The sequence below is a fragment of the Oncorhynchus gorbuscha genome, linkage group LG13, assembly GCF_021184085.1.
Source record: "Oncorhynchus gorbuscha isolate QuinsamMale2020 ecotype Even-year linkage group LG13, OgorEven_v1.0, whole genome shotgun sequence".
In the NCBI taxonomy this organism is placed as follows: domain Eukaryota; kingdom Metazoa; phylum Chordata; class Actinopteri; order Salmoniformes; family Salmonidae; genus Oncorhynchus; species Oncorhynchus gorbuscha.
Window position 1 is genome coordinate 76,649,763 of NC_060185.1, and position 25,261 is coordinate 76,675,023.

General features: G+C 44.6%; 1 protein-coding gene across 1 annotated transcript in view; it reads right to left on the minus strand.

The window, feature by feature from the left end:
* Positions 1 to 21,587, minus strand: part of trpc3 (transient receptor potential cation channel, subfamily C, member 3) — a 60,248-nt gene extending 38,661 nt beyond the window's left edge. Inside the window, exons 1-3 of the mRNA XM_046296640.1 lie at positions 21,277 to 21,587; positions 9,195 to 9,969; positions 5,522 to 5,707 (exon numbers count right to left, since the gene is read on the minus strand). Of these exons, the coding sequence (XP_046152596.1) occupies positions 5,522 to 5,707; positions 9,195 to 9,969; positions 21,277 to 21,431 (1,116 nt within the window). The 5' untranslated portion in view covers positions 21,432 to 21,587. The remainder of the gene's footprint in view (positions 1 to 5,521; positions 5,708 to 9,194; positions 9,970 to 21,276) is intronic.
* Between the last annotated feature and the right edge of the window lie 3,674 nt (positions 21,588 to 25,261).

The window sequence follows — 25,261 nt, forward strand, 5'->3', positions numbered from 1 at the left end:
TACATGTGACTGGCTGGCTGGCTGGCTGGAACATAACATACATGTGACTGGCTGACTGGAACATAACATACATGTGACTGGCTGGCTGACTGGCACATAACATACATGTGACTGGCTGGATAACTGGCACATAACATACATGTGACTGGCTGGCTGACTGGCACATAACATACATGTGACTGGCTGGCTGACTGGCACATAACATACGTGACTGGCTGGCTTGTTGACTGGCACATAACATACATGTGACTGGCTGGCTGGCTGACTGGCACATAACATACATGTGACTGGCAGGCTGGCACATAACATACATGTGACTGGCAGGCTGGCTGACTGGCACATAACATACATGTGACTGGCTGGCTGGCTGACTGGCACATAACATACATGTGACTGGCAGGCTGGCTGGTGCTTTACTTGTATTTTTTTGTTGGTTCTTTATTACTTCATTTTTATTTTATATTTTTTATATTTTGGATAAGTGGTGCTGTCATACACTGGATTTACTTGTAACTATAATCATGTGACAGCACTATAATTTTACATTTAAGTCATTTAGCAGACGCTCTTATCCAGAGCGACTTACAAATTGGTGCATTCACCTTATGAGATCCAGTGGAACAGTCACTTTACAATAGTGCATCTAAATCTTAAAGGGGGGGGAGAGGGAATACTTATCCTATCCTAGGTATTCCTTAAAGAGGTGGGGTTTCAGGTGTCTCCGGAAGGTGGTGATTGACTCCGCTGTCCTGGCGTCATGAGGGAGTTTGTTCCACCATTGGGGGGCCAGAGCAGCGAACAGCTTTGACTGGGCTGAGCGGGAGCTGTACTTCCTCAGTGGTAGGGAGGCGAGCAGGCCAGAGGTGGATGAACGCAGTGCCCTTGTTTGGGTGTAGGGCCTGATCAGAGCCTGGAGGTACTGAGGTGCCGTTCCCCTCACAGCTCCGTAGGCAAGCACCATGGTCTTGTAGCGGATGCGAGCTTCAACTGGAAGCCAGTGGAGAGAACGGAGGAGCGGGGTGACGTGAGAGAACTTGGGAAGATTGAACACCAGACGGGCTGTGGCGTTCTGGATGAGTTGAAGGGGTTTAATGGCACAGGCAGGGAGCCCAGCCAACAGCGAGTTGCAGTAATCCAGACGGGAGATGACAAGTGCCTGGATTAGGACCTGCGCCGCTTCCTGTGTGAGGCAGGGTCGTACTCTGCGGATGTTGTAGAGCATGAACCTACAGGAACGGGCCACCGCCTTGATGTTGGTTGAGAACGACAGGGTGTTGTCCAGGATCACACCAAGGTTCTTAGCGCTCTGGGAGGAGGACACAATGGACATGCTGATTACTCATCATAATCAGCATGTCCAGAGATGCAACCTCTCTTATCATCACCCAGTGCCTGGGCTTACCTCCGCTGTACCCGCACCCCATCATACCCCTGTCTGTGCATTATGCCCTGAATATATTCTACCATGCCCAGAAATCTGCTCCTTTTATTCTTTGTCCCCAACGCTCTAGGCGACCAGTTCTAATAGCCTTTAGCCACACACTCATACTACTCTTCTTCTGTTCCACGGGTGATGTGGAGGTAAACGCAGGCCCTGCATGTCCCCAGGCACCCTCATTTGTTGACTTCTGTGATCGAAAAAGCCTTGGTTTCATGCATGTCAACATCAGAAGCCTCCTCCCTAGGTTTGTTTTACTCATTGCTTTAGCACACTCTGCTAACCCTGATGTCCTTGCAATGTCTGAATCCTGGCTCAGGAAGGCCACCAAGAATTCAGAGATTTCCATACCCACCTATAACATTTTCCGTCAAACTAGAACTGCCAAAGGGGGAGGAGTTGCAGTCTACTGCAGAGATAGCCTGCAAAGTAATGTCATACTTTCCAGGTCCATAGCCAAACAGTTCGAACTACTAATTTAAAAAATTACTCTCACCAGAAATAAGGCTCTCACTGTTGCCGCCTGCTACCGACCCCCCTCAGCTCCCAGCTGTGCCCTGGACACCATTTGTGAATTGATCGCCCCCCATCTAGCTTCAGAGTTTGTTCTGTTAGGTGACCTAAACTGGGATATGCTTAACACCCCGGCAGTCATACAATCTAAGCTAGATGCCCTCAATTTCACACAAATCATCAAGGAACCCACCAGGTACAACCCTAAATCTGTAAACAAGGGCACCCTCATAGACGTCATCCTGACCAACTGGCCCTCCAAATACACCTATGCTGTCTTCAACCAGGATCTCAGCGATCACTGCCTCATTGCCTGTATCCGCTATGGAGCCGCAGTCAAACGACCACACCTCATCACTGTCAAACGTACCCTAAAACACTTCTGTGAGCAGGCCTTTCTAATCGACCTGGCCTGGGTATCCTGGAAGGATATTGACCTCATCCCATCAGTTGAGGATGCCTGGTCATTCTTTAAAAGTAACTTCCTCACCATTTTAGATAAGCATGCTCTGTTCAAAAAATGCAGAACTAAGAACAGATACAGCCCTTGGTTCACTCCAGACCTGACTGCCCTCGACCAGCACAAAAACATCCTGTGGCGGACTGCAATAGCATCGAATAGTCCCCGCGATATGCAACTGTTCAGGGAAGTCAGGAACCAATACACGCAGTCAGTCAGGAAAGCGAAGGCCAGCTTCTTCAGGCAGAAATTTGCATCCTGTAGCTCTAACTCCAAAAAGTTCTGGGACACTGTGAAGTCCATGGAGAACAAGAGCACCTCCTCCCAGCTGCCCACTGCACTGAGGCTAGGTAACACAGTCACCACCTATAAATCCATGATTATTGAAAACTTCAACAAGCATTTCTCAACGGCTGGCCATGCCTTCCTCCTGGCTACTCCAACCTCAGCCAACAGCTCCGCCCCCCCCCCCCGCAGCTACTCGCCCAAGCCTCTCCAGGTACTCCTTTACCCAAATCCAGATAGCAGATGTTCTGAAAGAGCTGCAAAACCTGGACCCGTACAAATCAGCTGGGCGCTGACAATCTGGACCCTCTATTTCTGAAACTATCCGCCGCCATTGTCGCAGCCCCTATTACCAGCCTGTTCAACCTCTCTTTCATATCGTCTGAGATCCCCAAGGATTGGAAAGCTGCCGCAGTCATCCCCCTCTTCAAAGGGGGAGACACCCTAGACCCAAACTGTTACAGACCTATATCCATCCTGCCCTGCCTATCTAAGGTCTTCAAAAGCCAAGTCAACAAACAGGTCACTGACCATCTCGAATCCCACCGTACCTTCTCCGCTGTGCAATCTGGTTTCTGAGCCAGTCACGGGTGCACCCCATCCACGCTCAAGGTACTAAACGATATCATAACCACCATCGATAAAAGACAGTACTGTGCAGCCGTCTTCATCGACCTTGCCAAAGCTTTCGACTCGTGTCAATCACCATATTCTTATCGGCAGACTCAGTAGCCTCGGTTTTTCTGATGACTGCCTTGCCTGGTTCACCAACTACTTTGCAGACAGAGTTCAGTGTGTCAAATCGGAGGGCATGCTGTCCGGCCCTCTGGCAGTCTCTATGGGGGTGCCACAGGGTTCAATTCTCGGGCTGACTCTTCTCTGTATATATCAATGATGTTGCTCTTGCTGCGGGCGATTCCCTGATCCACCTCTACACAGACGACACCATTCTGTATACTTCCGGCCCGTCCTTGGACACTGTGCTATCTAACCTCCAAACGAGTTTCAATGCCATACAACACTCCTTCCGAGGCCTCCAACTGCTCCTAAACGCTAGTAAAACCAAATGCATGCTTTTCAACCGTTTGCTGCCTGCAACCGCCCGCCCGACTAGCATCACCACCCTGGATGGTTCCGACCTAGAATATGTGGACATCTATAAGTACCTAGGTGTCTGGCTAGACTGTAAACTCTCCTTCCAGACTCATATCAAACATCTCCAATCTAAAATCAAATCTAGAATCGGCTTTCTATTTCGCAACAAAGCCTCCTTCACTCAGGCCGCCAAACTTACCCTAGTAAAACTGACTATCCTACCAATCCTCGACTTCGGCGATGTCATCTACAAAATAGCTTCCAATACTCTACTCAGCAACTGGATGCAGTTTATCACAGTGCCATCCGTTTTGTTACTAAAGCACCTTATACCACCCACCACTGCGACCTGTATGCTCTAGTCGGCTGGCCCTCGCTACATATTCGTCGCCAGACTCACTGGCTCCAGGTCATCTACAAGTCCATGCTAGGTAAAGCTCCGCCTTATCTCAGTTCACTGGTCACGATGGCAACACCCAACCATAGCATGCGCTCCAGCAGGTGTATCCCACTGATCATCCCTAAAGCCAACACCTAATTTGGCCGCCTTTTGTTCCAGTTCTCTGCTGCCTGTGACTGGAACTAATTGCAAAAATCGCTGAAGTTTGAGACTTTTATCTCCCTCACCAACTTCAAACATCTGCTATCTGAGCAGCTAACCGATCGCTGCAGCTGTACATAGTCTATCGGTAAATAGCAGACCCAACTTTACCTACCTCATCCCCATACTGTTTATATTTATTTACTTTTCTGCTCTTTTGCACACCAATATATCTACCTGTACATGACCATCTGATCATTTATCACTCCAGTGTTAATCTGCAAAATTGTAATTATTCTCCTACCTCCTCATGCCTTTTGGACACAATGTATGTAGACTCTCTTTTTTTCTATTGTGTTATTGACTTGTTAATTGTTTACTCCATGTGTAACTCTGTGTTGTCTGTTCACACTGCTTTGCTTTATCTTGGCCAGGTCGCAGTTGCAAATGAGAACTTGTTCTCAACTAGCCTACCTGGTTAAATAAAGTTGTATACATTCAATACATTGATTTTGACTTGGTTGACATATTGCTGTGTTACTTCTAGACACTCTGAACAGGAAGGTTATGTTTAGTCATTAGTTGAACTTTGAGATACAGCACAGTGGTTTCCACTACAACATAAAGTCGTTCTGGCAAAAACAAACTAAAGCAAGCAGCATTGAATCAATGAAAATGTCTGACTGTTGCAAAAAGTGTAGTACCAAAATGTTGATGCTAAATGGATGGATACTGTAGATAGTGTCATAAAAGAAGCCCTGTTGAGTTGAAAGTGAATTTTGTAGGCAGGGCCAGTGAAGAGGGGTAGAAGAGGTATGGATGCAGGTCTGGTACACAGGCAAGTAGCAATGGAGGCACTTTGATGTAAAGTGGCGTGTCCTGTGAATCATTTTGAACGAACTACAGTATATTCTAAATTCTAGAAATAACTTACAAGATCGAGAGATAAGAGAGCGTTGCAGTTCTGTTGTGCAGCTAGAAAATAAGGTGTGATGTGAGTCCAACCAAATGGATAGTTTTTGTTTGCTTCACTTCTACAGGACACACTGGATATGTTCAGCATTCAACCAATAAGAGATCACCGGTCAGAGAGAGTTTACATGGGAAGAGTTAATGCCTGTTGAAGTATTGAGAAGTCAACTACAGGTCTAGACCTGAGGATAGATAAAGGAAACTGTTAGCTACTTACCTTTTTCACCTCGTACTTGATGGCCAGTTTGACCCTGCTCAGGAGAGAGCGAAGGCCCTGCCCCGACTCCTTCTCAGCAGTAACATCTCCATTCAAAATGGCTTCCACTTCCTCTGTGTCCCGACAGAGGTCCAGCACTCCCACTACAAAGTCCTTACACTGCATAGACAGCTTGCGATAGTCATTCTGGACAGAGAGAAAAACAGGTTAGAGTCAAGTCAGCTACTGGAGACAGGGAAAGGCAAACTCGTTGGCGTAAATCTCAATTACAAAGGTAACGTGACACGAACAGAATATAAACTTAGTAATATTTTTCCAGCAAACATTATGTTATAGAAAGATATACAGTAATAGTGACAAAAAAATACTTATGCTTCTCTGAAAACACTTTTAGCATTTCTGAATAAGTAATGGGTCCAATAGTGGTGACCCAATGGGGATATCTGTGTGTAATGATCTCGACATTAGCTGAACTCAAGAAAGGGTTGTATATCCACATGACATAGAATTGTATTATTAAGTAGGAAAATCTGAAATACATTTACATCTCAATACTTGTGCAGGATAATAAAATGAATAATACGGATTACAATAGCTCGGAAATGAATCTCCAAAAAATAAAACGTTCATAGAAATGTGTTGTTAATGCTACAATGTGAAATGTATTTTAACCTCTATTTTCACAGGATTACTGTCACTATAGGAGGAGGTAAGGTAATGGAATTGTTATCTGATTGCATCCGCAATTTTATTCTCGTGGAAGCAGTTAAATTGGTCATTTCAGCATTCCTTAAATAGGCCTACATAATACTAGTCTAGTCCTTTGCGAAAAGACATCTGTGTTTTGATAAAATGAACGTGCTTGCCAGGTGACAAGATTTATAATACTGTGCTGAGTACAGTCAAAGTATTTAATATAATTTTCTTCCTATTTATAGAAAGTATACAGTCGATATTGATGATACTGGCCTCAGTATTACTTAGTATCATATTTAAGCTGTTAATTGAACTTCTGGTCAACCATCCCTAGCTTAGATCACTCTACTTGTTGAAAAGCAATCCAACATTAATGTAATAAATACTTTGTCTACAAGGGAGGAAGAGGCCATGCATGTTTCATTGGTATAATTCAAATATCAAGAAGAAACATTTTTGCAAATTAGGGGACACAAATGATATGTTTACACAGATGATATGTTTACACAGATGATATGTTTACACAGATGATATGTTTACACAGATGATATGTTTACACAGACGACATGTTTGCACAGACGATATGTTTACACAGACGATATGTTTACACAGACGATATGTTTACACAGACGACATGTTTACACAGACGACATGTTTACACAGACGACATGTTTACACAGACGACATGTTTACACAGACGATATGTTTACACAGACGATATGTTTACACAGACGACATGTTTACACAGACGACATGTTTACACAGACGACATGTTTACACAGACGACATGTTTACACAGACGACATGTTTACACAGACGATATGTTTACACAGACGACATGTTTACACAGACGATATGTTTACACAGACGACATGTTTACACAGACGATATGTTTACACGGACGATATGTTTACACAGACGACATGTTTACACAGACGACATGTTTACACAGACGATATGTTTACACAGACGATACATAAACAGTTATACATATTGACAATGCATTTGAAATGCATGCAGTCTCATGATGAAACAGTAGTCTGAAATGTTCCTGGTACAGCTGACTTTGTCCTTATAGCACACTGCCAAGCTGTCGCCTGTCCCTTTTACCTATGGTCATACTTCCATAGTGAATCATTCCAGAGTCACCACTTTTACTCACATTGTTGTTTAAACCTTGCTCTAAGAACACAATTAAAGGCGTATTAAGCTAACGGCTTATCTTTTGCTTTTAAATGTGTTGTTTGTCCTTTATACTGAGAGCATTTAGTCTGGATTTCATTTCCAAGGAACAACTAGACTTTGCTCAGCATGCGTCTGTCACTTTGTTCATGTCTAGTGCTTTATTCTTTCTAATTGTGATGGATTGTCATACACCATCTGTTCAAAGATACTGTCAAATACTGTGTTTGACAAGCCCAAACGCTACATTTTCAGTCACTCATAACTGAACATTGTGATCCAACTCTCAAGTGAAGTATTGCACCGTGTGAGCAATTTACTGCCTTTCATTCACTAGAACATGTTCCGATATACTTCTATCATCTCACTGCATCCCTCAGAGGGAGGCAAAAGGACAACTCAGAGAACAGATTGAAGAAAACAGGTATAAGGACAAAACATAATAAGTCCTGTATGAGGGCCCATATTGAGAGCTATGTGATGTGTTCTCTACGGAAATTGCTTTTCAGTTTATTCTGTGTTAAGTGTTGTATCAGACAAACCTGAACATCCCAACAGGAGAAAGTTTTGATTTATGAGACAGGGTCAAACAAGCGTCCTCTTCTAAAATGTTCATTTACAAACACATTCAGTGTAGCTTGTTGCATCATACCAAGCTTGAAATGGTTGTTAATGTGTCATATGTTTAACAGCATGAAGCACTCTAGTAAATGTGGGTAATTTAATAACAAGCTTTTGCGGCAATATAGTTCAGTGAACTCATTTTCACAATCAATTTAAATTAGACAAATAATTCAAAAATGTATTCTTAAAGGAGAGGGCAGGTTTGTTTTTTGAAACACCACTGGTTTCTCTCTTTCCCATTAACAGCTCTGGAAATCACATCTGTCACAATGTTTATCTGCAGGCTGTGGCTAAAATGCAACTGTAGTCCCAAGTGGCGCAGTGGTCTAAGGCACTGCATCTCAGTGCAAGAGCTGTCACTACAGTCCCTGGTTTGAATCCAGGCTGTATCACAGCCAGCTGTGATTGGGAGTCCCATAGGGCGGTGCACAATTGGCCCAGCGTTGTCCAGGTTTGACTGGGGTAGGTCACCTATGTAAATAAGAATTTGTTCTTAACTGACTTGCCTGGTTAAATAAAAAATAAAAAATAATGCACAATCTGACAGGCAGCCAGATATACTAAAAGACAGATTACCCTTGAAGTAACAGCAAGTAATTAGCCAGTGTGCAGCTAGGCACATTTTTAATCAATCTCAATGAATTTATGTAGTTAAACATATTTACCAGGGAGAAGCAATTGTGCTGCGTGGTCTCTTTTTTATGGCTCTTTTTATCCTGGTGGCGACATCAGCATAACACACATACAGGTTGAAGATTCATTACATTACACAACATCGGTTTTAAATAAAAACATGAGGCTGAAATTAATGGAGTTGTTAATTAAGCAGATTCAACACATCGCTATTGTACACTCTTTACCTGATAACAATCCGCAATTTAGTTCATACTATTCCATGTCAGAATTCCAAAGCATTCAAAACGATCAAACATTACATCTTCAAGCTAAATAAAGGAAAACAAACATGGTTACGCCTTGAAACTAAATGCAGAAACAACAACAGTCAGCAAGCAGTTAGCTTCTGAGGAGAAGGTCAGCAAAATTCTGTGAAATTTTCCCAAATTCCTAGGATTTCTGTAAAACCTAAGAATTCAGAAATAGATTTCTGAAAAACCTACGCATTTGGGAAAGTTTCAGAAAGTTTGCAACCCTGAGTGCAGTAGTGTCCTACCTTGAACTCTTTCTCGATGTTGGCCAACTTGGTCAGTTCGTTGCTGAGCTCCAATGCGGTGAGCACTGGGTCCTCGCTAGACAGTGACAGGTAAGCGGGGCTGGCCAGGCCCCGGTAGGCATTGATGCGTGAGCGTGAGTGGCTGAACGCATCTTTGCCCTGTTTCTCGGCACATTCTACACACTTGCAGAAGTAGTCATGCGGCCGCTCGATGCGCGCACCCTTCAGCAGCAGCATGTGCACCACCTCGTACTTCTGGCAGTGCGCAGACAGAATGATGGGGGTGATGTCGGGCGAGAAGCGCGTGCCATCCTCATCGTATGAGTAGAAGTCGTCGTCCTGCAGCTCGCACGGACTCCGTGTCAGTCGCTCGCTAGCCTGGAAGGATGGATGGGCCAAGATGGTTTCCACTATCCTGACGTAGCCTTTCGAGATAGCCAAGAGCAGGGCGTCACCGATGCGCGCCAGGTTATCCCTCCGCAGGAGCAGTTCCGTCACCTCCAGGTGCTCGTTGCCCACCGCCAGCTGCAATGCGTTCTGGCCCATGTAGTCCACGCAGTTGACATTGAGCGTGGTAGAGTCCTCCAGCATCTTGCGGACCACAGGGATGTTGCCGTACTCTGCCGAGTCCAGAAAGCGCTCTTCCTCAGCGGTCATGCTTGTGGTGCGGTCGTTGAACATGAAGGCCGGCCCGCGCATCTGTGGTCGACGACCCTTCTCCCGCGCCGCTATCATCCGCCGGTGGGCGGGGAGCTCAAGTTCCGCTGCCGCTTTCCTTGCAGAGATGGAGAAAGCGACATTATGGTTACTTCCTCTGTGAAGAGCTCTGACTTTTGCAAACATACTTACCACCAAGTTGTATTGAATACCAGCTATAAAGAACATTACCCATCCAGGATAATAAAGATGACCTACTCTACCAGTCAAAACCAGTCAACTTTAAATGGACTCAACTTCAGTTGTAGACCTGTTTTACAAAGTCTACAAAAACACCCTTCACCATTCAAAGAGACCAGTGCTATAAGAGCAGAGATTGCAAGGCATGCTTACATTTTGAATTATGTTGCGTTTTGGCATAAGGGCGTATCTAGAGCATCATGTTTGGTGTCTGCACAGTTTGTTGTTCCTTGATCCATAGCCATGTCATCCCACCAGCCCATGCCTTCCCTACGTTCACAACAGAGTGGAGAGCGGCAGCAGTGTATTCATTAGAGCCCAGCACCAAGCCACCCCAGCAGTCTCAGTGAAAAGTGCAGTGACAGAGTGCCCCACAGACTGTGAAAGAAATCCTTCTGGCGTTAATAGCATTTTAATGAAACACAACAGATGCCTGGGTGATACAACTACAGGATGCACTAACATATCAGGGGTTTCTGTGCCAGGTTTCAAACCAAGCAAGTGCTCCTGCCAGAGATGAGAGCCATAGTCATTAAGCACATGTTGGAATACTTGTTTCTGATAGTGGATTAATAATACCCTGGGTGTTTGGGAAGTATTTGACAACAATTGGTAATTGAGTAATAGTAGTTGGTCCATAAAATTGGAATGAACATGACATTTATCAAATTAAATTAGTAGACAATTAATAGACAATTCCACTAATTCAATTCGGTTCCATTCCCTCTGCCTTTATAGCCGACCAATTCAAGTAAACTCAAGTCCAGTTTTGATTTAAAACATCAAACCCAATTTCAAGTCAATTACAGCTGCTATTACTACTTCTCTATAGATAAGAGCACTGTCATTCCACTGTCCTTGGTTGACGGATGGGTAGTGCTAGTCAGTTTGGCACACAAGGTAGGCTCCCTATCTCCCCCTCTCCATACCTCTTCTGAAGGAATAGTACTGAAACGAATTTCCACCATTTCCCCTCTAAACACAGAAAGGAAATGTCAAACATTGTATCAACGTTTTCATCTTCATCAGCATCCTTCTCAAGCAGGGCATTTTATTTGAGCGTGGTCTCGACGAGACCTGTTACACTTTTATTTTATTTTCCTTGAAGAAGTGTGTCACCTGAAGGTAAAGTATGTCACCTTAAAGTTAGTGTGTCACCTTAATTAAGGTAAAGTATGTCACCTTATGTCACGCCCTGACTATTGAGAGCCCTTGTTTCTCTATGGTGTAGTAGTTCACGGCGTGACTATTCTAGTTTATAATTTCTATGTTGTGTTCTAGTATATATTTTCAATGTTGGTGTTGTGTATGATTCCCAATTTGAGGCAGCTGGTAATCGTTGTCTCTAATTGGGGATCATATTTAAGTAGCTATTTTTCCCACCTGTGTTTGTGGGATATTGTTTTGTGTTTGTGCATGTGCACCACGTAGCCATGTTTAGTTGTTCTTTTATTGGTATATTTTTGTTTTGCTGATGTTCCTCTTGGAAATAAATATGTGGAACTCAACATCCGCTGCGCCTTGGTCCCACTCTTACGACAACCGTGACAGAATATCAACGACCAAGCAGCGTGCAACGATGGGAAAAATAAGTTGGATCTGGAAAGAAATCATGGAAGGACAGTAGACCCTTCCTTGGCAGGAGTTGCAGAGGACGCAAGAAGGAGGGAGACGACGCCGGGGACAGAAACCCTAAGCCACAGAAACCCTAAGATTATTTTGGGGGGTGGCACGTGGAGCTGGCGGCTGAGCAGAGGGAAGTGCCAGAGACCATCTGGGAGGTGATAGAGAGGTGGTTGGTTGACCCAAGGAGAGTACCATAGCCCGCCTGGGAGTCGATGGATCAGTGTGAGGAGGGATACCCGAGAATGGAGTTGGCTAGGAATATGCGGCAACGCAGGCGTTTGGAGGAGCGTGTCATCCGTCCGGTGGAACCTGGGCCGGCTCCACGCATCTGGCATCCAGTGCGCCTCCCCAGTCCGGTACGTCCTGTGTCTCCTCCTCGCACTCTCCCTTAAGTGCGTGTCCACATATTTATTTCCAAGAGAAACTTCAGCAAAACAAAATTATACCAATAAACGAACAACTGAACGTGACTACGTGGTGCACATGTGGACTGTGGACCGTTGCAGGAGGTTCCAGACTGTGGACCGTTGCAGGAGGTTCCAGACTGTGGACCGTTGCAGGAGGTTCCAGACTGTGGACCATCGCAGGAGGTTCCGGACTGTGGACCGTCGCAGGAGGTTCCAGATTGTAGACCGTCGCCGGAAACTCTGGACTGTGAACCATTGCCGGAGGCTCTGGACTGGGGACCGTCACCGGAAGCTCTGGAATTGGGACCGTCTCCGGAAGCTCTGGACTGTGAACCATCGCCGGAAGCTCTGGACTGGGCACACGACGTCCCCAGTCAGGTACGTCGTGTGCCTGCTCCACGCACTCGCCCTGAAGTGTGTGTCACCAGTCCAGTACCACCTGTGCCGGCTCCATGCACCAGGCCTCGGGTGCGCTTCCCCCGTCTGGTGCGTCCTGTGCCTGCTCCCCGCATTCGCCCTGAAGTGTGTGTCACCAGTCCGGTGCCACCTGTACCAGCTCCACGCACTAGGCCTCAGTGCGCATTCACAGTCCAGAGCTTCCGGCGATGGTTCACAGTCCAGAGCTTCCAGCGATGGTTCACAGTCCAGAGCTTCCGGCGACGGTCCCCAGTCCAGAGCTTCCGGCGATGGCTCACAGTCCAGAGCTTCCGGCGACGGTCCCCAATCCAGAGCTTCCGTCGATGGTTCACAGTCCAGAGCTTCCGGCGAAGGTTCACAGTCCAAAGCTTCCGGCGACGGTTCAGTCCAGAGCTTCCGGCGACGGTTCAGTCCAGAGCTTCCGGTGATGGTTCACAGTCCAGAGCTTCCCGCGATGGTTCACAGTCCAGAGCTTCCGGCGACGGTCCCCAGTCCAGAGCTTCCGGCGATGGTTCACAGTCCAGAGCTTCCGGCGACGGTCCCCAGTCCAGAGCTTCCGGCGATGGTTCACAGTCCAGAGCTTCCGGCGAAGGTTCACAGTCCAGAGCTTCCGGCGACGGTTCAGTCCAGAGCTTCCGGCGACGGTTCAGTCCAGAGCTTCCGGCGATGGTTCAGTCCAGAGCTTCCGGCGATGGTTCACAGTCCAGAGCTTCCGGCGATGGTTCACAGTCCAGAGCTTCCGGCGATGGTTCACAGTCCAGAGCTTCCGGCGATGGTTCACAGTCCAGAGCTTCCGGCGATGGTCTCCAGTCCAGATCTTCCGGCCCCCATTCCAGAGCTTCCGGCGACGGTCCCCATTCCAGAGCTTCCGGCGACAGTCCACAGTATGGAACCTCCTGCCATGGTCCACAGTCTGGAACCTCCTGCAACGGTCAACAGTCCACATGTGCACCACGTAGTCACGTTTAGTTGTTCGTTTATTGGTATATTTTTGTTTTGCTGAAGTTTCTCTTGGAAATAAATATGTGGAACTCAACATCCTTGGTCCCGTTCTTATGACAACCATGACACCTTAAAGTTAGTGTGTCACCTTAATTAAGGTAAAGTATGTCACCTTAAATTTAGTGTTTCACCTTAATTAAGGTAAAGTATGTCACCTTAAAGTCAGTGCGTCACCCTAAGGTAAAGTCTGTAATCTTAAAGTTGATTAACGTGCAATGAGATATGACATATACCTGCATTATTCAGTGGTCTGTTATGAATCTTCTAAGGAAGGAAGTAGAAGGAAATACAAACAATAGACTGACCAGGTGAATCCAGGTGAAAGCTATGATTCCTTATTGATGACACTTGTTAAATACACTTCAATCAGTGTAGATGAAGGGGATGAGGCAGGTTAAATAAGGATTTTTAAGCCTTGAGACAATTGAGACATGGATTGTGTGTGTGCCATTCAGAGGGTGAATGGGCAAAGAAAAATATTTTTGTGCCTTTGAACGGGGTATGGTAGGTGTCAGGCGCACTGGTTTGAGTCAAGATCTGCACAGCTGCTGGGTTTTTCACGCTCAACAGTTTCCCGTGTGTATCAAGAATGGTCGACCACCCAAAGGATATTCAGCCAAATTGATACAACTGTGGGAAGCATTGGAGTCAACATGGGCCAGCATCCCTGTGGAACGCTTTCGACACCTAGTAGAGTCCATGCCCCGACGAATTGAAGCTTTTCTAAGGGTAAAGGGGGGGGGGGGCGTGGCATGCTACTTTGCAGTATGCTACGTTTAGTCCCTTAACACCCATTGTTTTGCTGTGGGTAAGTAAATACAGTCAAACTGTGGGTTCGCTGACACGCAGGATCTTTATCTTGTACGGTTTGATAATTATCTATGAAAGGATGTTTATTTGTAATTTGGGTGACTATCCGTTATAATCAACCCGGCATCAAATGAAGTGCCAGCATACTGTACAATACATGGGCAAACAAAGTGTAAATCAATAGAGAGAAACAAGTGATGGGAATTCAGTTAACCTTGCATTGGTGACCTTTGTCAATAGCCTGAAAAAGCAATCAATGCAATGCCTCGCTTCCCATATAAACCGCACACTCATTTGTTCATATTTATTTGATGAGTAATGCCAGGCAAGGAAAAGTCATCAAAGGAGAAACATTTTTAGTTGGGTAAATTAAAGAGAAAAATGGACTCAGCTTATGAAATAGGCTACCAATGAGAATGTACTGTGAACAAAAATGTATTCCTTGGTTAACTATTCTATTCCAAAAATAAAATAAAAAGGGTTAATTAAATAACATCACATAGGGACGTCACTCAGAGCAACATTTCTCCTACCATAATGGTCCTTGAGATTTGCCCTTGAGCAGGAAATTCATTTTACAGGCATGAACAGCTGAAGACCCTTAGGACTTGCTACCCCAATGACTTGCTGGCAGGCTTGAGGGGACACTGCATCCTCCATATATAGCCAAATGCTTCAGACACCCAAGGGATAACCTAGAATTAACATGACTATTTCCCCTTTGCCTCGATAGAACAACGGCTGCCAGAAATTGATTGGGTTAATAGGCTAACGTATCATCTTAATTAGAGTAATAATAGGGTTAGATTTCCACTCTGACATTACATTTCTTCCACATTGGAGAATATTGGAGGATCATGCATTCAAATAATGCCCTGCGATAGAGAAGCAGGGTATCCAGGGGTTGTACTTGGGCGGCAGGTAGCCGAGCGGTTAGAGTGTTGGGTCAGTAACCAGAAGGTTGCTAATTTGAAACCCAGAAGAATCTGTCACTTCTGCCCGTGAGCAAGGCACTTAACTCTAATGGCTTCGTGTCACCGTCAATAATGTCTGATCACCTGGCTGTGACCACACTCTCCACGGGTGTCTCCTGGGATGTGGGATATGCAAAAAACACATTTCCAATTCACACCTCACACTTGTACAGATTACCCACATGTACATGCAGTGAAACAGGACAAATATAGGCACCCCTATTACCCTTATGGCTGATGCTTATAGACATTCCCCTTATGGCTAACTACATTTACATTTACATTTAAGTCATTTAGCAGACGCTCTTATCCAGAGCGACTTACAAATTGGTGCATTCACCTTATGACATCCAGTGGAACAGTCACTTTACAATAGTGCATCTAAATCTTAAAGGGGGGGGGTGAGAGGGATTACTTATCCTATCCTAGGTATTCCTTAAAGAGGTGGGGTTTCAGGTGTCTCCGGAAGGTGGTGATTGACTCCGCTGTCCTGGCGTCGTGAGGGAGTTTGTTCCACCACTGGGGGGCCAGAGCAGCGAACAGTTTTGACTGGGCTGAGCGGGAGCTGTACTTCCTCAGTGGTAGGGAGGCGAGCAGGCCAGAGGTGGATGAACGCAGTGCCCTTGTTTGGGTGTAGGGCCTGATCAGAGCCTGGAGGTACTGAGGTGCCGTTCCCCTCACAGCTCCGTAGGCAAGCACCATGGTCTTGTAGCGGATGCGAGCTTCAACTGGAAGCCAGTGGAGAGAACGGAGGAGCGGGGTGACGTGAGAGAACTTGGGAAGGTTGAACACCAGACGGGCTGCGGCGTTCTGGATGAGTTGAAGGGGTTTAATGGCACAGGCAGGGAGCCCAGCCAACAGCGAGTTGCAGTAATCCAGACGGGAGATGACAAGTGCCTGGATTAGGACCTGCGCCGCTTCCTGTGTGAGGCAGGGTCGTACTCTGCCTCAACATTCCCCTTATGGCTAACTCTTATAGACATTACCCTTATGGCTAATTCTTATAGACATTCCCCTTATGGCTAACTCTTATAAACATTACCCGTATGGCTAACCCTTATAGATATTACCCTTATGGCTAACTCTTATAGATATTCCCCTTATGGCTCATTCTTATAGACATTACCAAATCAATGTACTGTATTCATGTAGCACACCAGACCTTTGGTTAACAAAATAGAGGAGGATAAGAATCTAGTAATAGACAGGACATAATAGTGTGGAATGCATTCCCAGTGCATCCATTTGAGGCAAAGGCTAAGTGGCAGCAAAAATTGACTTGAGGGTGTAAGTCCAAAAGTCCTATGTGAATAGGGTCCATATTGGTTCCTAATGGTGGTTATTGGTCCATTAGCAATAATGATGGTGCAATAGTAGACATATGTTCACAACCCTTGACCCGAAATTTGGCAGGCATGCAAAGGGTAAGGCAGACAGTAGCTCAACCAAGAGGTATATGCCAGTTTGGTCTGATGGTAGTGCTGTAATGCAAGCAAACGCATTCTCCTTTATCCTACTCCAAGCTGTAGTGTGGGTTTGGGGAAGTACTGACCAGCTCTATTCACCACAAGCTAGCGAGAAGCCAGTCAGATGCTATCTAAATGAAATCCATTTTCTCAACACAAAGACTCCTGGTCTGCCTGGTTAGCTGCACAAAATATAGTTTCCAAAATGAATTTCAAGCCCAAACTGGAAAAAATTATGCTTAAAAAGCCCAATTCAGCCATTTTTTTCAATATCAAATCCTTTCTGGGTAATAATTAAGTACCTTACTGTAATAGTTCCATTAAAACTGAATTTGGACTGCAATGGGCCTTAAATAAAATGTTTAATTATCAATAGCCCCTGAGCACCAGTCAATACTCTTCACTCCTCATTTAGATAGTTACTGAGAACTGCTCAATGTTTAATGTCCTCAGAAAGGAACGAAGCTAGACACCGAACCTCTTATCCGATTCACTACTTCAAAACATGCCACCGTCTCCATAGAAAGTATCGATTGGACAACGTTACAATCAAATGTGCTGGAACCCACGCACCATATCTTCTCAGATACACATGCTAGATTAGAGAGGCCACACAAAACAACCATGAACTGACAGGAACCCCTTTTATCCTGGTTGAATCAATAGACTATCCCAATGTGGAATTGGAACATCGGTCTAATGATGGATGATACTTCTAAACTCTGTCCAACCAAAGCCTCTTCCTCCCAAACTCTCCGCCCACTCATCCCAGGGCAACACCATTCAGCAGGTTAATAACAGGCTATATAAAACAACCACATCTGTGGGCTGTGACTGTGAGTAACCTAAGCTGTTAGGAACAGCACTGTGGGGATAATATAAATACTTCTTCTCCTTCTCATAACCATTCTATACTATAGATGGGCCTGTACAGACAAAGAGTCCCATAGTAGGTGTGCTGATCTACTGTAGGATCAGTGTTGCCATTTAGATCTTAATGAATAAGATGATATGGATGGACAGGGAGGACTTCATCCTAGATACAGCACTGAGATGCGTTGTGAATACAGGCCTTGATCTTTATAAGCCATGCATACTCCTCCTGAGCAATATGTATCCTCCTTGCCCTTCCCCGAGCTGACAAGGTAAAAATATGTCGTTTTGCCCCTGCGCAAGGCAGTTAACCCACTGCTCCCCGGGCACCGAAGATGTGGATGTCGATTAAGGGAACACCCCGCACCTCTCTGATTCAGAGGGGTTGGGTTAAATGCGGAAGGCACATTTCAATTGAAGGCATTCTCCCCATTTCCCTTTCTAACTCGCACTATGTCTCCTTTTCCCCTTCACTGTCCTATCTGATTAATAAAACCACAAAAAATACAAAATTCCCATTTATATTAATAGAAACACCATTATATACCATAGCTGAGCTTCACAAGCTACTCATCCACCACCATACATCATCCTTTTCATCCACCACCACACATCATCCTCCTCCTCCACCACCATGCATCCTCCTCCTCATCCACCACCATACATCATCCTCATCCACCATCCACCATCATCCTCCTCCTCCACCTTAGCCCTAACTGTGGTTGCAGACATTTTTCCCCCACACTCGGTTACAGGCTGCACTCCAGGGGAACAGTTGTTTACTATCAAATCAGAAGCAAACTGCCAGAGCGGTCAGTCACACAGTCAAAAGGTAAAAGTCAGGATTCTACCCATTCCGCTACTGATACTGCCAAGACAACAGGATGGCGGGCCATTTCAACTGATCCAGGACAGCAAAAGAAAGCACCATCCAACAACATGAAAATGTCTTGGCTCCTGCTGGTACAGCAGCCCAAACAGAACAAGTGATCTAGCACATTTGAACCCGAGCCGTACACTGACAGGAAAGAGGAAGAGCATCATACACCATGTTACTTTTGTCAAGTTAGGGATTTGGCCACAGCCGGTGAAGACACTGACTGGGCAGAGCCGGACACACTGCCTTAGAAAGTGCCTGGACACGAAAAAAGCCATTGAGTCACAGCTTCAGCCCCTGCTAATTATACAATACAAAAGCTTCAATTACTATGAAGTACTGTTGTCCAAGGCAGAATGGTCCATAGAGCAGGTGCCTGTCTCCTGATTCTGTAGCGTGAAGACATGTACACCCCCTGGACAGGACAAAAGTCTACTGCAGGGCTTTATTATTGTACCGATTACTATTGTATGCCTGACATACACTATTTCCATGCCACTCCAGAGGATGTTGGTAAAACAGGTACAAGTGTCATAATAACAATGAACAGTGCAGAGGATATTATTATTATATATATATTGTGGTAATCTGCAATTGGACTTCGGGTGACATTCGGTCACATGATCAGGACTCAAGGAACTCATTTCGCTCACGTCTGTTAATTACATTCATTAGCAAATCACTGATGCTGTAACTTGTCTGACATTCCTTCAAAAGAAAGAGTATGACAGGTCAGAATTTGGACAATTTTGAGAGGAAAGGGCAATGGAACAAACTACCAAAACAATTTGGTTTGACAATACAGTTGCTTTGCACCATAATTAGAACCCCAAATCCAATGTGTAAAAACGTTTGCAGTAGGACATGGTCTTCAGGTCTTGTTTTTGTCTTTCTTAAAGAACATACGATAAAGCTAGCTCTTGGAAGGGAAATAGGACGAATCAGAGGACGAATTTCACTGCCTGGATGAATTCATGACCTTTACTTCCTGGGTGGTCGAGGTGGAACAAGACTTTCTTATGCTCTGTCAGTGGGAATCTTTTGCTGAAAATACAGTGCCTCTCCAACTATTCTACACATGCAAGGCACTACTGAGTTGCCATAATGGGTGGACCACTAAAACGATCCCATGGACGGAAGAAATATATATCTATTCTACTCATTCGAATTCTATGGAGTCTCCATAGCCTGAGTGCCAGTCTGTTTGTGCCATCATTCACATCCATTATCATACAAACATGTTTGCTTTGACAATGAGCAATGGAGTTGGAAAGAGCACACACAGATCTGCGACCAGTCTAGGGTCTCTACACCAAGGGAGAACATCACATGTTGGAAAGGCATAACATTGGCAAGGCATAAAATGGCATTGGTATTTTAAATGCAAGATATCCACTTTTCTCATATTCACAAACTCAACATACACCTAAGGAATATCTAAGTAAATATTAAAATGGCATCACACAAGACCTGAGATATTACTTTACCCAACACAGCAGGGAAGTGGGACGGCCTACTGTTTGAAGGGTTCACTTTAAAGTATTTCGACTGACTTTTCAAATGTTAAATATACATCTCAGCTTCGTCTGACAATGTTGTTCCATAGTTAGGATGTTAAACACTGCACCACTTACCATAAGCCCTGTGCTACATTTGATGTATTAGCCCAAAGCAAGTATCACCAGGATAAGATAGTATAAAGCAGAGCAATCACCCATATCAGCCCACTTTACGTCACCATGTGTGACACATGATAACGTGTTAATTAATGGGTACGATATGGAGAACCTCTGAAGACTGGAGCGGATTTACACACACAGCAGTGTGTATTAGATTGACATACTCCTGTCTAGATGATCATCTCTGATGTATGGCCATAACAAAATAGAGTTGAGAGCTAGTGCCTGCAAATGAGCGATGCCTGCAAATGAGCGAAACATTGATATCAGCAATGTTGACAATAGATAGATGAGGCCTTAGAAATCATGCTGTCTCAGAGTCGTTGTACTTTCTCAAATGTGATCTGTGTGTGTGGAATGGATTAAGTAAATGGGATTTGAAAACAGGAAAGGCACATAATACAACCTGAATCATGCGAGTTATGTAGTAGCCTGCATATGAACATGAGATTAATTAGAACGTCTGCTGTTTCAGCATTTTTACATGCTGAGTGAGTCTCAACATGATACAAAAAGTAGGCGACATGTAGGCTACCTGTAGGTTTATGCATTATCCAACCAAAAAGAGTGAACAGTAGCATCATGGTCTCTTGTCTGCACTCTCTCTCTATGACCACGGACTGAATTATCCACAAGGTGGCGCAAGTATTGTCACAAACACTGCCAATGTCCAAAGATGCAGCTACATTTTATATGAATAAAATTCCAATTTTGGTATGGCCCAAAACAACATCATTGCACTAGGCTTCCAGTTGAAGGCTTCGTATTGGATGACTTTATATGACATATCAGTGCAACAGATATGAATAAACGTGATTTTCAAAAAATTCATGAGAAGATAAGATTTTTATTCGGACCAAAGGCAGAAAGAAAACAGTCCCTTTAAGTGTCAGGTGTTTTAAAAATAATGATTCATTCAATATCAACTGTTTTAAGTAAAGTTTTTAACCCACACAAATATTCAGTAGCATATCTAAATTCACCTGCCCACTTTATTTAGCCTCCAATGAGTTCTACAGCCTAAGTGGCGCCGATAATAGGTTTGTCTACTCACATATTATAAGCATAATATCCAGACGAATCCCGGATTGTTTGGACGGATTTTAGGTAATGTACATCCATACAGCCGTTTTCCTCTTTCCAACACTGTTCATCCTCCTCTTCGGAGAACGATACTCTCTCGTGATACTTTCTGCCCTTCGTTGACATATGGCCAGTAGTCACTCTTTCTGCACACTCTTTCTGCTGTCTCCTTTTTTTGCGGCAAATCTTCGAAGTCAGCACGTCCGTTTGGGTTTAGGAATGGAGCCAGACGCACGCTTGCGTTCTCCGCAGGTAGCCTACCGTTGGCTATTTCCCCGGGCCGGTGTACAACAATGGGCTAGTTTGCATAAGTGAATTGAAAGGGATGTTGTAGTGGCCCGCCCATTCCCGTCAAATGAAAGCTCATCAAGAACTGTCTTCATAATTACCACTGCCACCACTACCACTAGACTACATAAGAGAGGAAGTGCTTGCCTTGAGGAAATCACCCAAACCTTGGAACTGAAAGATGTTTGCTTGCTTTCCATTATTGCTTGATTTGGATTGTAAATCACAGAGACAGCTGAATGAATACAAGTGCAGCACTCTTACAGCAATCTTATCTGCTTGAATAACATCTAGAGTGGTTTGAATTGCTTATGAAAGTATGAATGCATTTAAACCTACTAGGCCATTGCTAGCTACATACTGTATAATGGCCAATATGTGCTACAACACATCAAAATGTCCATGCAGTTGTGAATACAGAATTCCCAAAAATGAGATGACACCATATATCCCTCAAGGTACCTTTACACGAATGAACCATTTGGCATACTGTACATGAAATATGCACAAAGTAAACACTAGATGTAAGACCCAATTACTGGCCACTTTTGTATCTCTCTCTCTCAACCAGCCCCAGCCCCAACCCGTACTCACATTGATCTCAAGTGTGTGTGTACGTGTGTGTCTATGTGTGCTTGTGCGTATATAGGAGAGGTTTTTATGTGAATATCAGACCATACCTTTACACCAACGGTATACCTTGACTGTACAAAACATTAGAAACACACATAAACTGTTGAGCGTGAAAAACCCAGCAGCGTTGCAGTTCTTGACTCAAACCGGTGTGCCTGGCACCTACTACCATACCCTGTTCAAAGGCACTGAAATCCTTTGTCTTGTCCATTCACCCTCTGAACGGTACACATACACAATCCATGTCTCAATTGTCTCAAAGCCTAAAAATCATTCTTTAACTAGTCTCCTCCCCTTCATCTACACTGATTGAAGTGGATATAACAAGTGACATCAATAAGGGATCATAGCTTTCACCTGGATTCACCTGGTCAGTCTATGTCATGGAAAGAGCAAGTGATTCTAATGTTATGTACACCCAGTGTATATTAAACAATTAAGGGTGAAAGAAAAGTCTTTATATGGCACTGTAAAACTGTAGAACATGACAGGGATGTGTGAAATGATTGGGTTAAATGACGGTGCCGGTCTGTTCAGATCCGGGGACAGCCCCAATAAATGTCAGATTGGCCATTTCAGCACCATCGACAGCGAATGCCACATTGGACCATTTAAGAACCCTGGACAGCTCCGCTCACCACATTGGTCAATTCAGAACCCTGGACAGCTTTGTTCACCACATTTCGTCATTTCAGAACATTCTGCCCACCACAGCAGCATACTCACCAAGGACAGCACTGCAGCATTGCTCACTCAGCACACCTGTACACCTGAGCAGAATTTGTCTGCCCATTCAGACCATATGGTACAAATCGACCATAGCTATTTATTTTACTCCAATTGTACCCCAAGGGGCAACAAGTGTCTGTCTTGGGAAACATCAACTTTTCCAGTTGTGCAGCATAGTACAGATGGTATCTCTGCTAAAAGATGTTGGGGATTCAAATCCATGTACTGGGTTTGAAATATGCAACCACATGCCCCATTGATATACCAATGCCAGGTAATCAGTTGGAGAGCTCCAACTCCCAGATCAACCTCTATGTTGTGTCTTCTGATGAGGACAAAGAACTCAACGGGGCACCGGAGGAATCCAGGGAGTTGCATGGCAGGAATAGGAAGATCGACATCCTGTCCTCCATAGCAGAGAGGATTTTTAATTGTTTTATTTATTTCTATCACCTTTATTTAACCAGGTAGGCCAGTTGAGAACAAGTTCTCATTTACAACTGCGACCTGGCCAAGATACAGCAAAGCAGTGCAACAAATACAACAACACAGAGTTACACAATGATTTAGGATATTCCTGGCCACACATTTGGCACAATGCCAAGTTGGCATTCTCATTCAAATCTTTCAACCCATGCTGCCAACTGGATTGAAGTTTGTGGACAATATGAATGGATGTATCAGATGGTGCTTTGGTACTGGAAGACTGGAGACTAGCTATAGGTTCAGACAGATGATGATGTTGTACGGCATCACTTAGCTCACTGCAGTTTGTGGAAAGCATTTTCTGTCTACCCTCAGCTTTCATTTCCTGTGGGGCGGCTGGTAAAAATCCACCAGCAATAATTATCTATCAATCATATGATCTATAGTAGCCTAAATCAAAATATCACTTCTCACATGTACATGTATGCTCCTTAGGTCTCCAGTGTGTGTGATAACTCAAGGTTTGTCCAGACCATGTGAACACTAAAAAACTGATGTTGCCATCCATCCAATTACCAGGCTGTCCTTTGGGTTTTAGTTACCATTAACATGATTAGCACACATCCCTCTGTGCTCACTCTAGCAATAGGGGCTGTTAGCCAATAAACAGAGAGACCGCCTGCAGCATAACCAGACCTCTATTGAGTGATGACCCGAGGCAATTGAATGGTACAGCTACTCCATCAATACCCATCGCTGTGTGTGGCCCACATGGCACAAGAAGCTCTGTGCATCTGTGCCTGAAGTGCGGAAGATGTCTCGGTCAGAAAGAACAATCTGTATTTGGGGCTCCACAACGTGGTGGGAGTGCTTGGTCTTCAAACATTGAAGACTCGTGCTCGATATGACAGAGCTGGTGGAGTTTTGATGGCCTCAAAAGAAGTTCTCATGGAGAACAGGTGAACTGTAGAGAGGGGTGCAAAGCAGGAGCCAAATTTGTAGCAGAAAGTTCAAAGGTGGTGGGTGATATCAAAATGAGCTTGAATGAGACTGACAAATCCTAAATCAACTGCCAACTCCCTCCGTTCAGATGAGTCAACGCAGTGCCTATTTCACCATCGGCTGGAATTGCTTGATGAGATTTTATACAACCAGTGTGACGCACCGGGTTTCTAACCCTGGTCTCCATTATACCACAAGGCTATGTTAGCCTGCTGAGCTAAAGCCTAAACATTAGTTTGGTTAGTTAATGCAAGTCTTCAGGTCTCAAGCAAGGTCAAGCAGTCAAGCATCAAACAAGCCTGGTTCACTAAAGAAGAAAAAAACAAGAAGAGGAATACTGTCCATTATCTTGCAGAGAAGGCTCATTTGTATTTTTGCTCACAACCACCTCTGTTACACAGACAGGCGATGCGATTGGTCGATACAACTTGATAATTTCCAAGTCATTATTCACTCTATGGCATGGCCCAGGCAGATTCACGAAAGCCATCTGCTTTCACCTGGCAGCTTCAAACAGGTTAGGACAGCTCTTAATAAGGTCTTCCTAATGGTTTATTGAAAGGACTAAAGGTCTTAAGAAGTTTTAGGCATAACTTATATTCTTACCCATAAAAGTAGGAATACATTTTCTCAGCGCTCAGCACTTTCCTACTCTGAGAGGTGTTACACATACGGGACTGGAGAGAGTGAGGCGTGACCTGACTCTGTAGATCAAATTAGATTTCTCCAGTTGTCTTGTAGCTAGCTGAGTTTGAAAAAATTGCCCATTGGTGAAAACCTATTGACTGCATGTGGTGTTGACCTACAGATAACTTCTGAAAAGCTGTTATGATATACACTACCGTTCAAAAGATTGGGGTCACTTAGAAATGTACTTG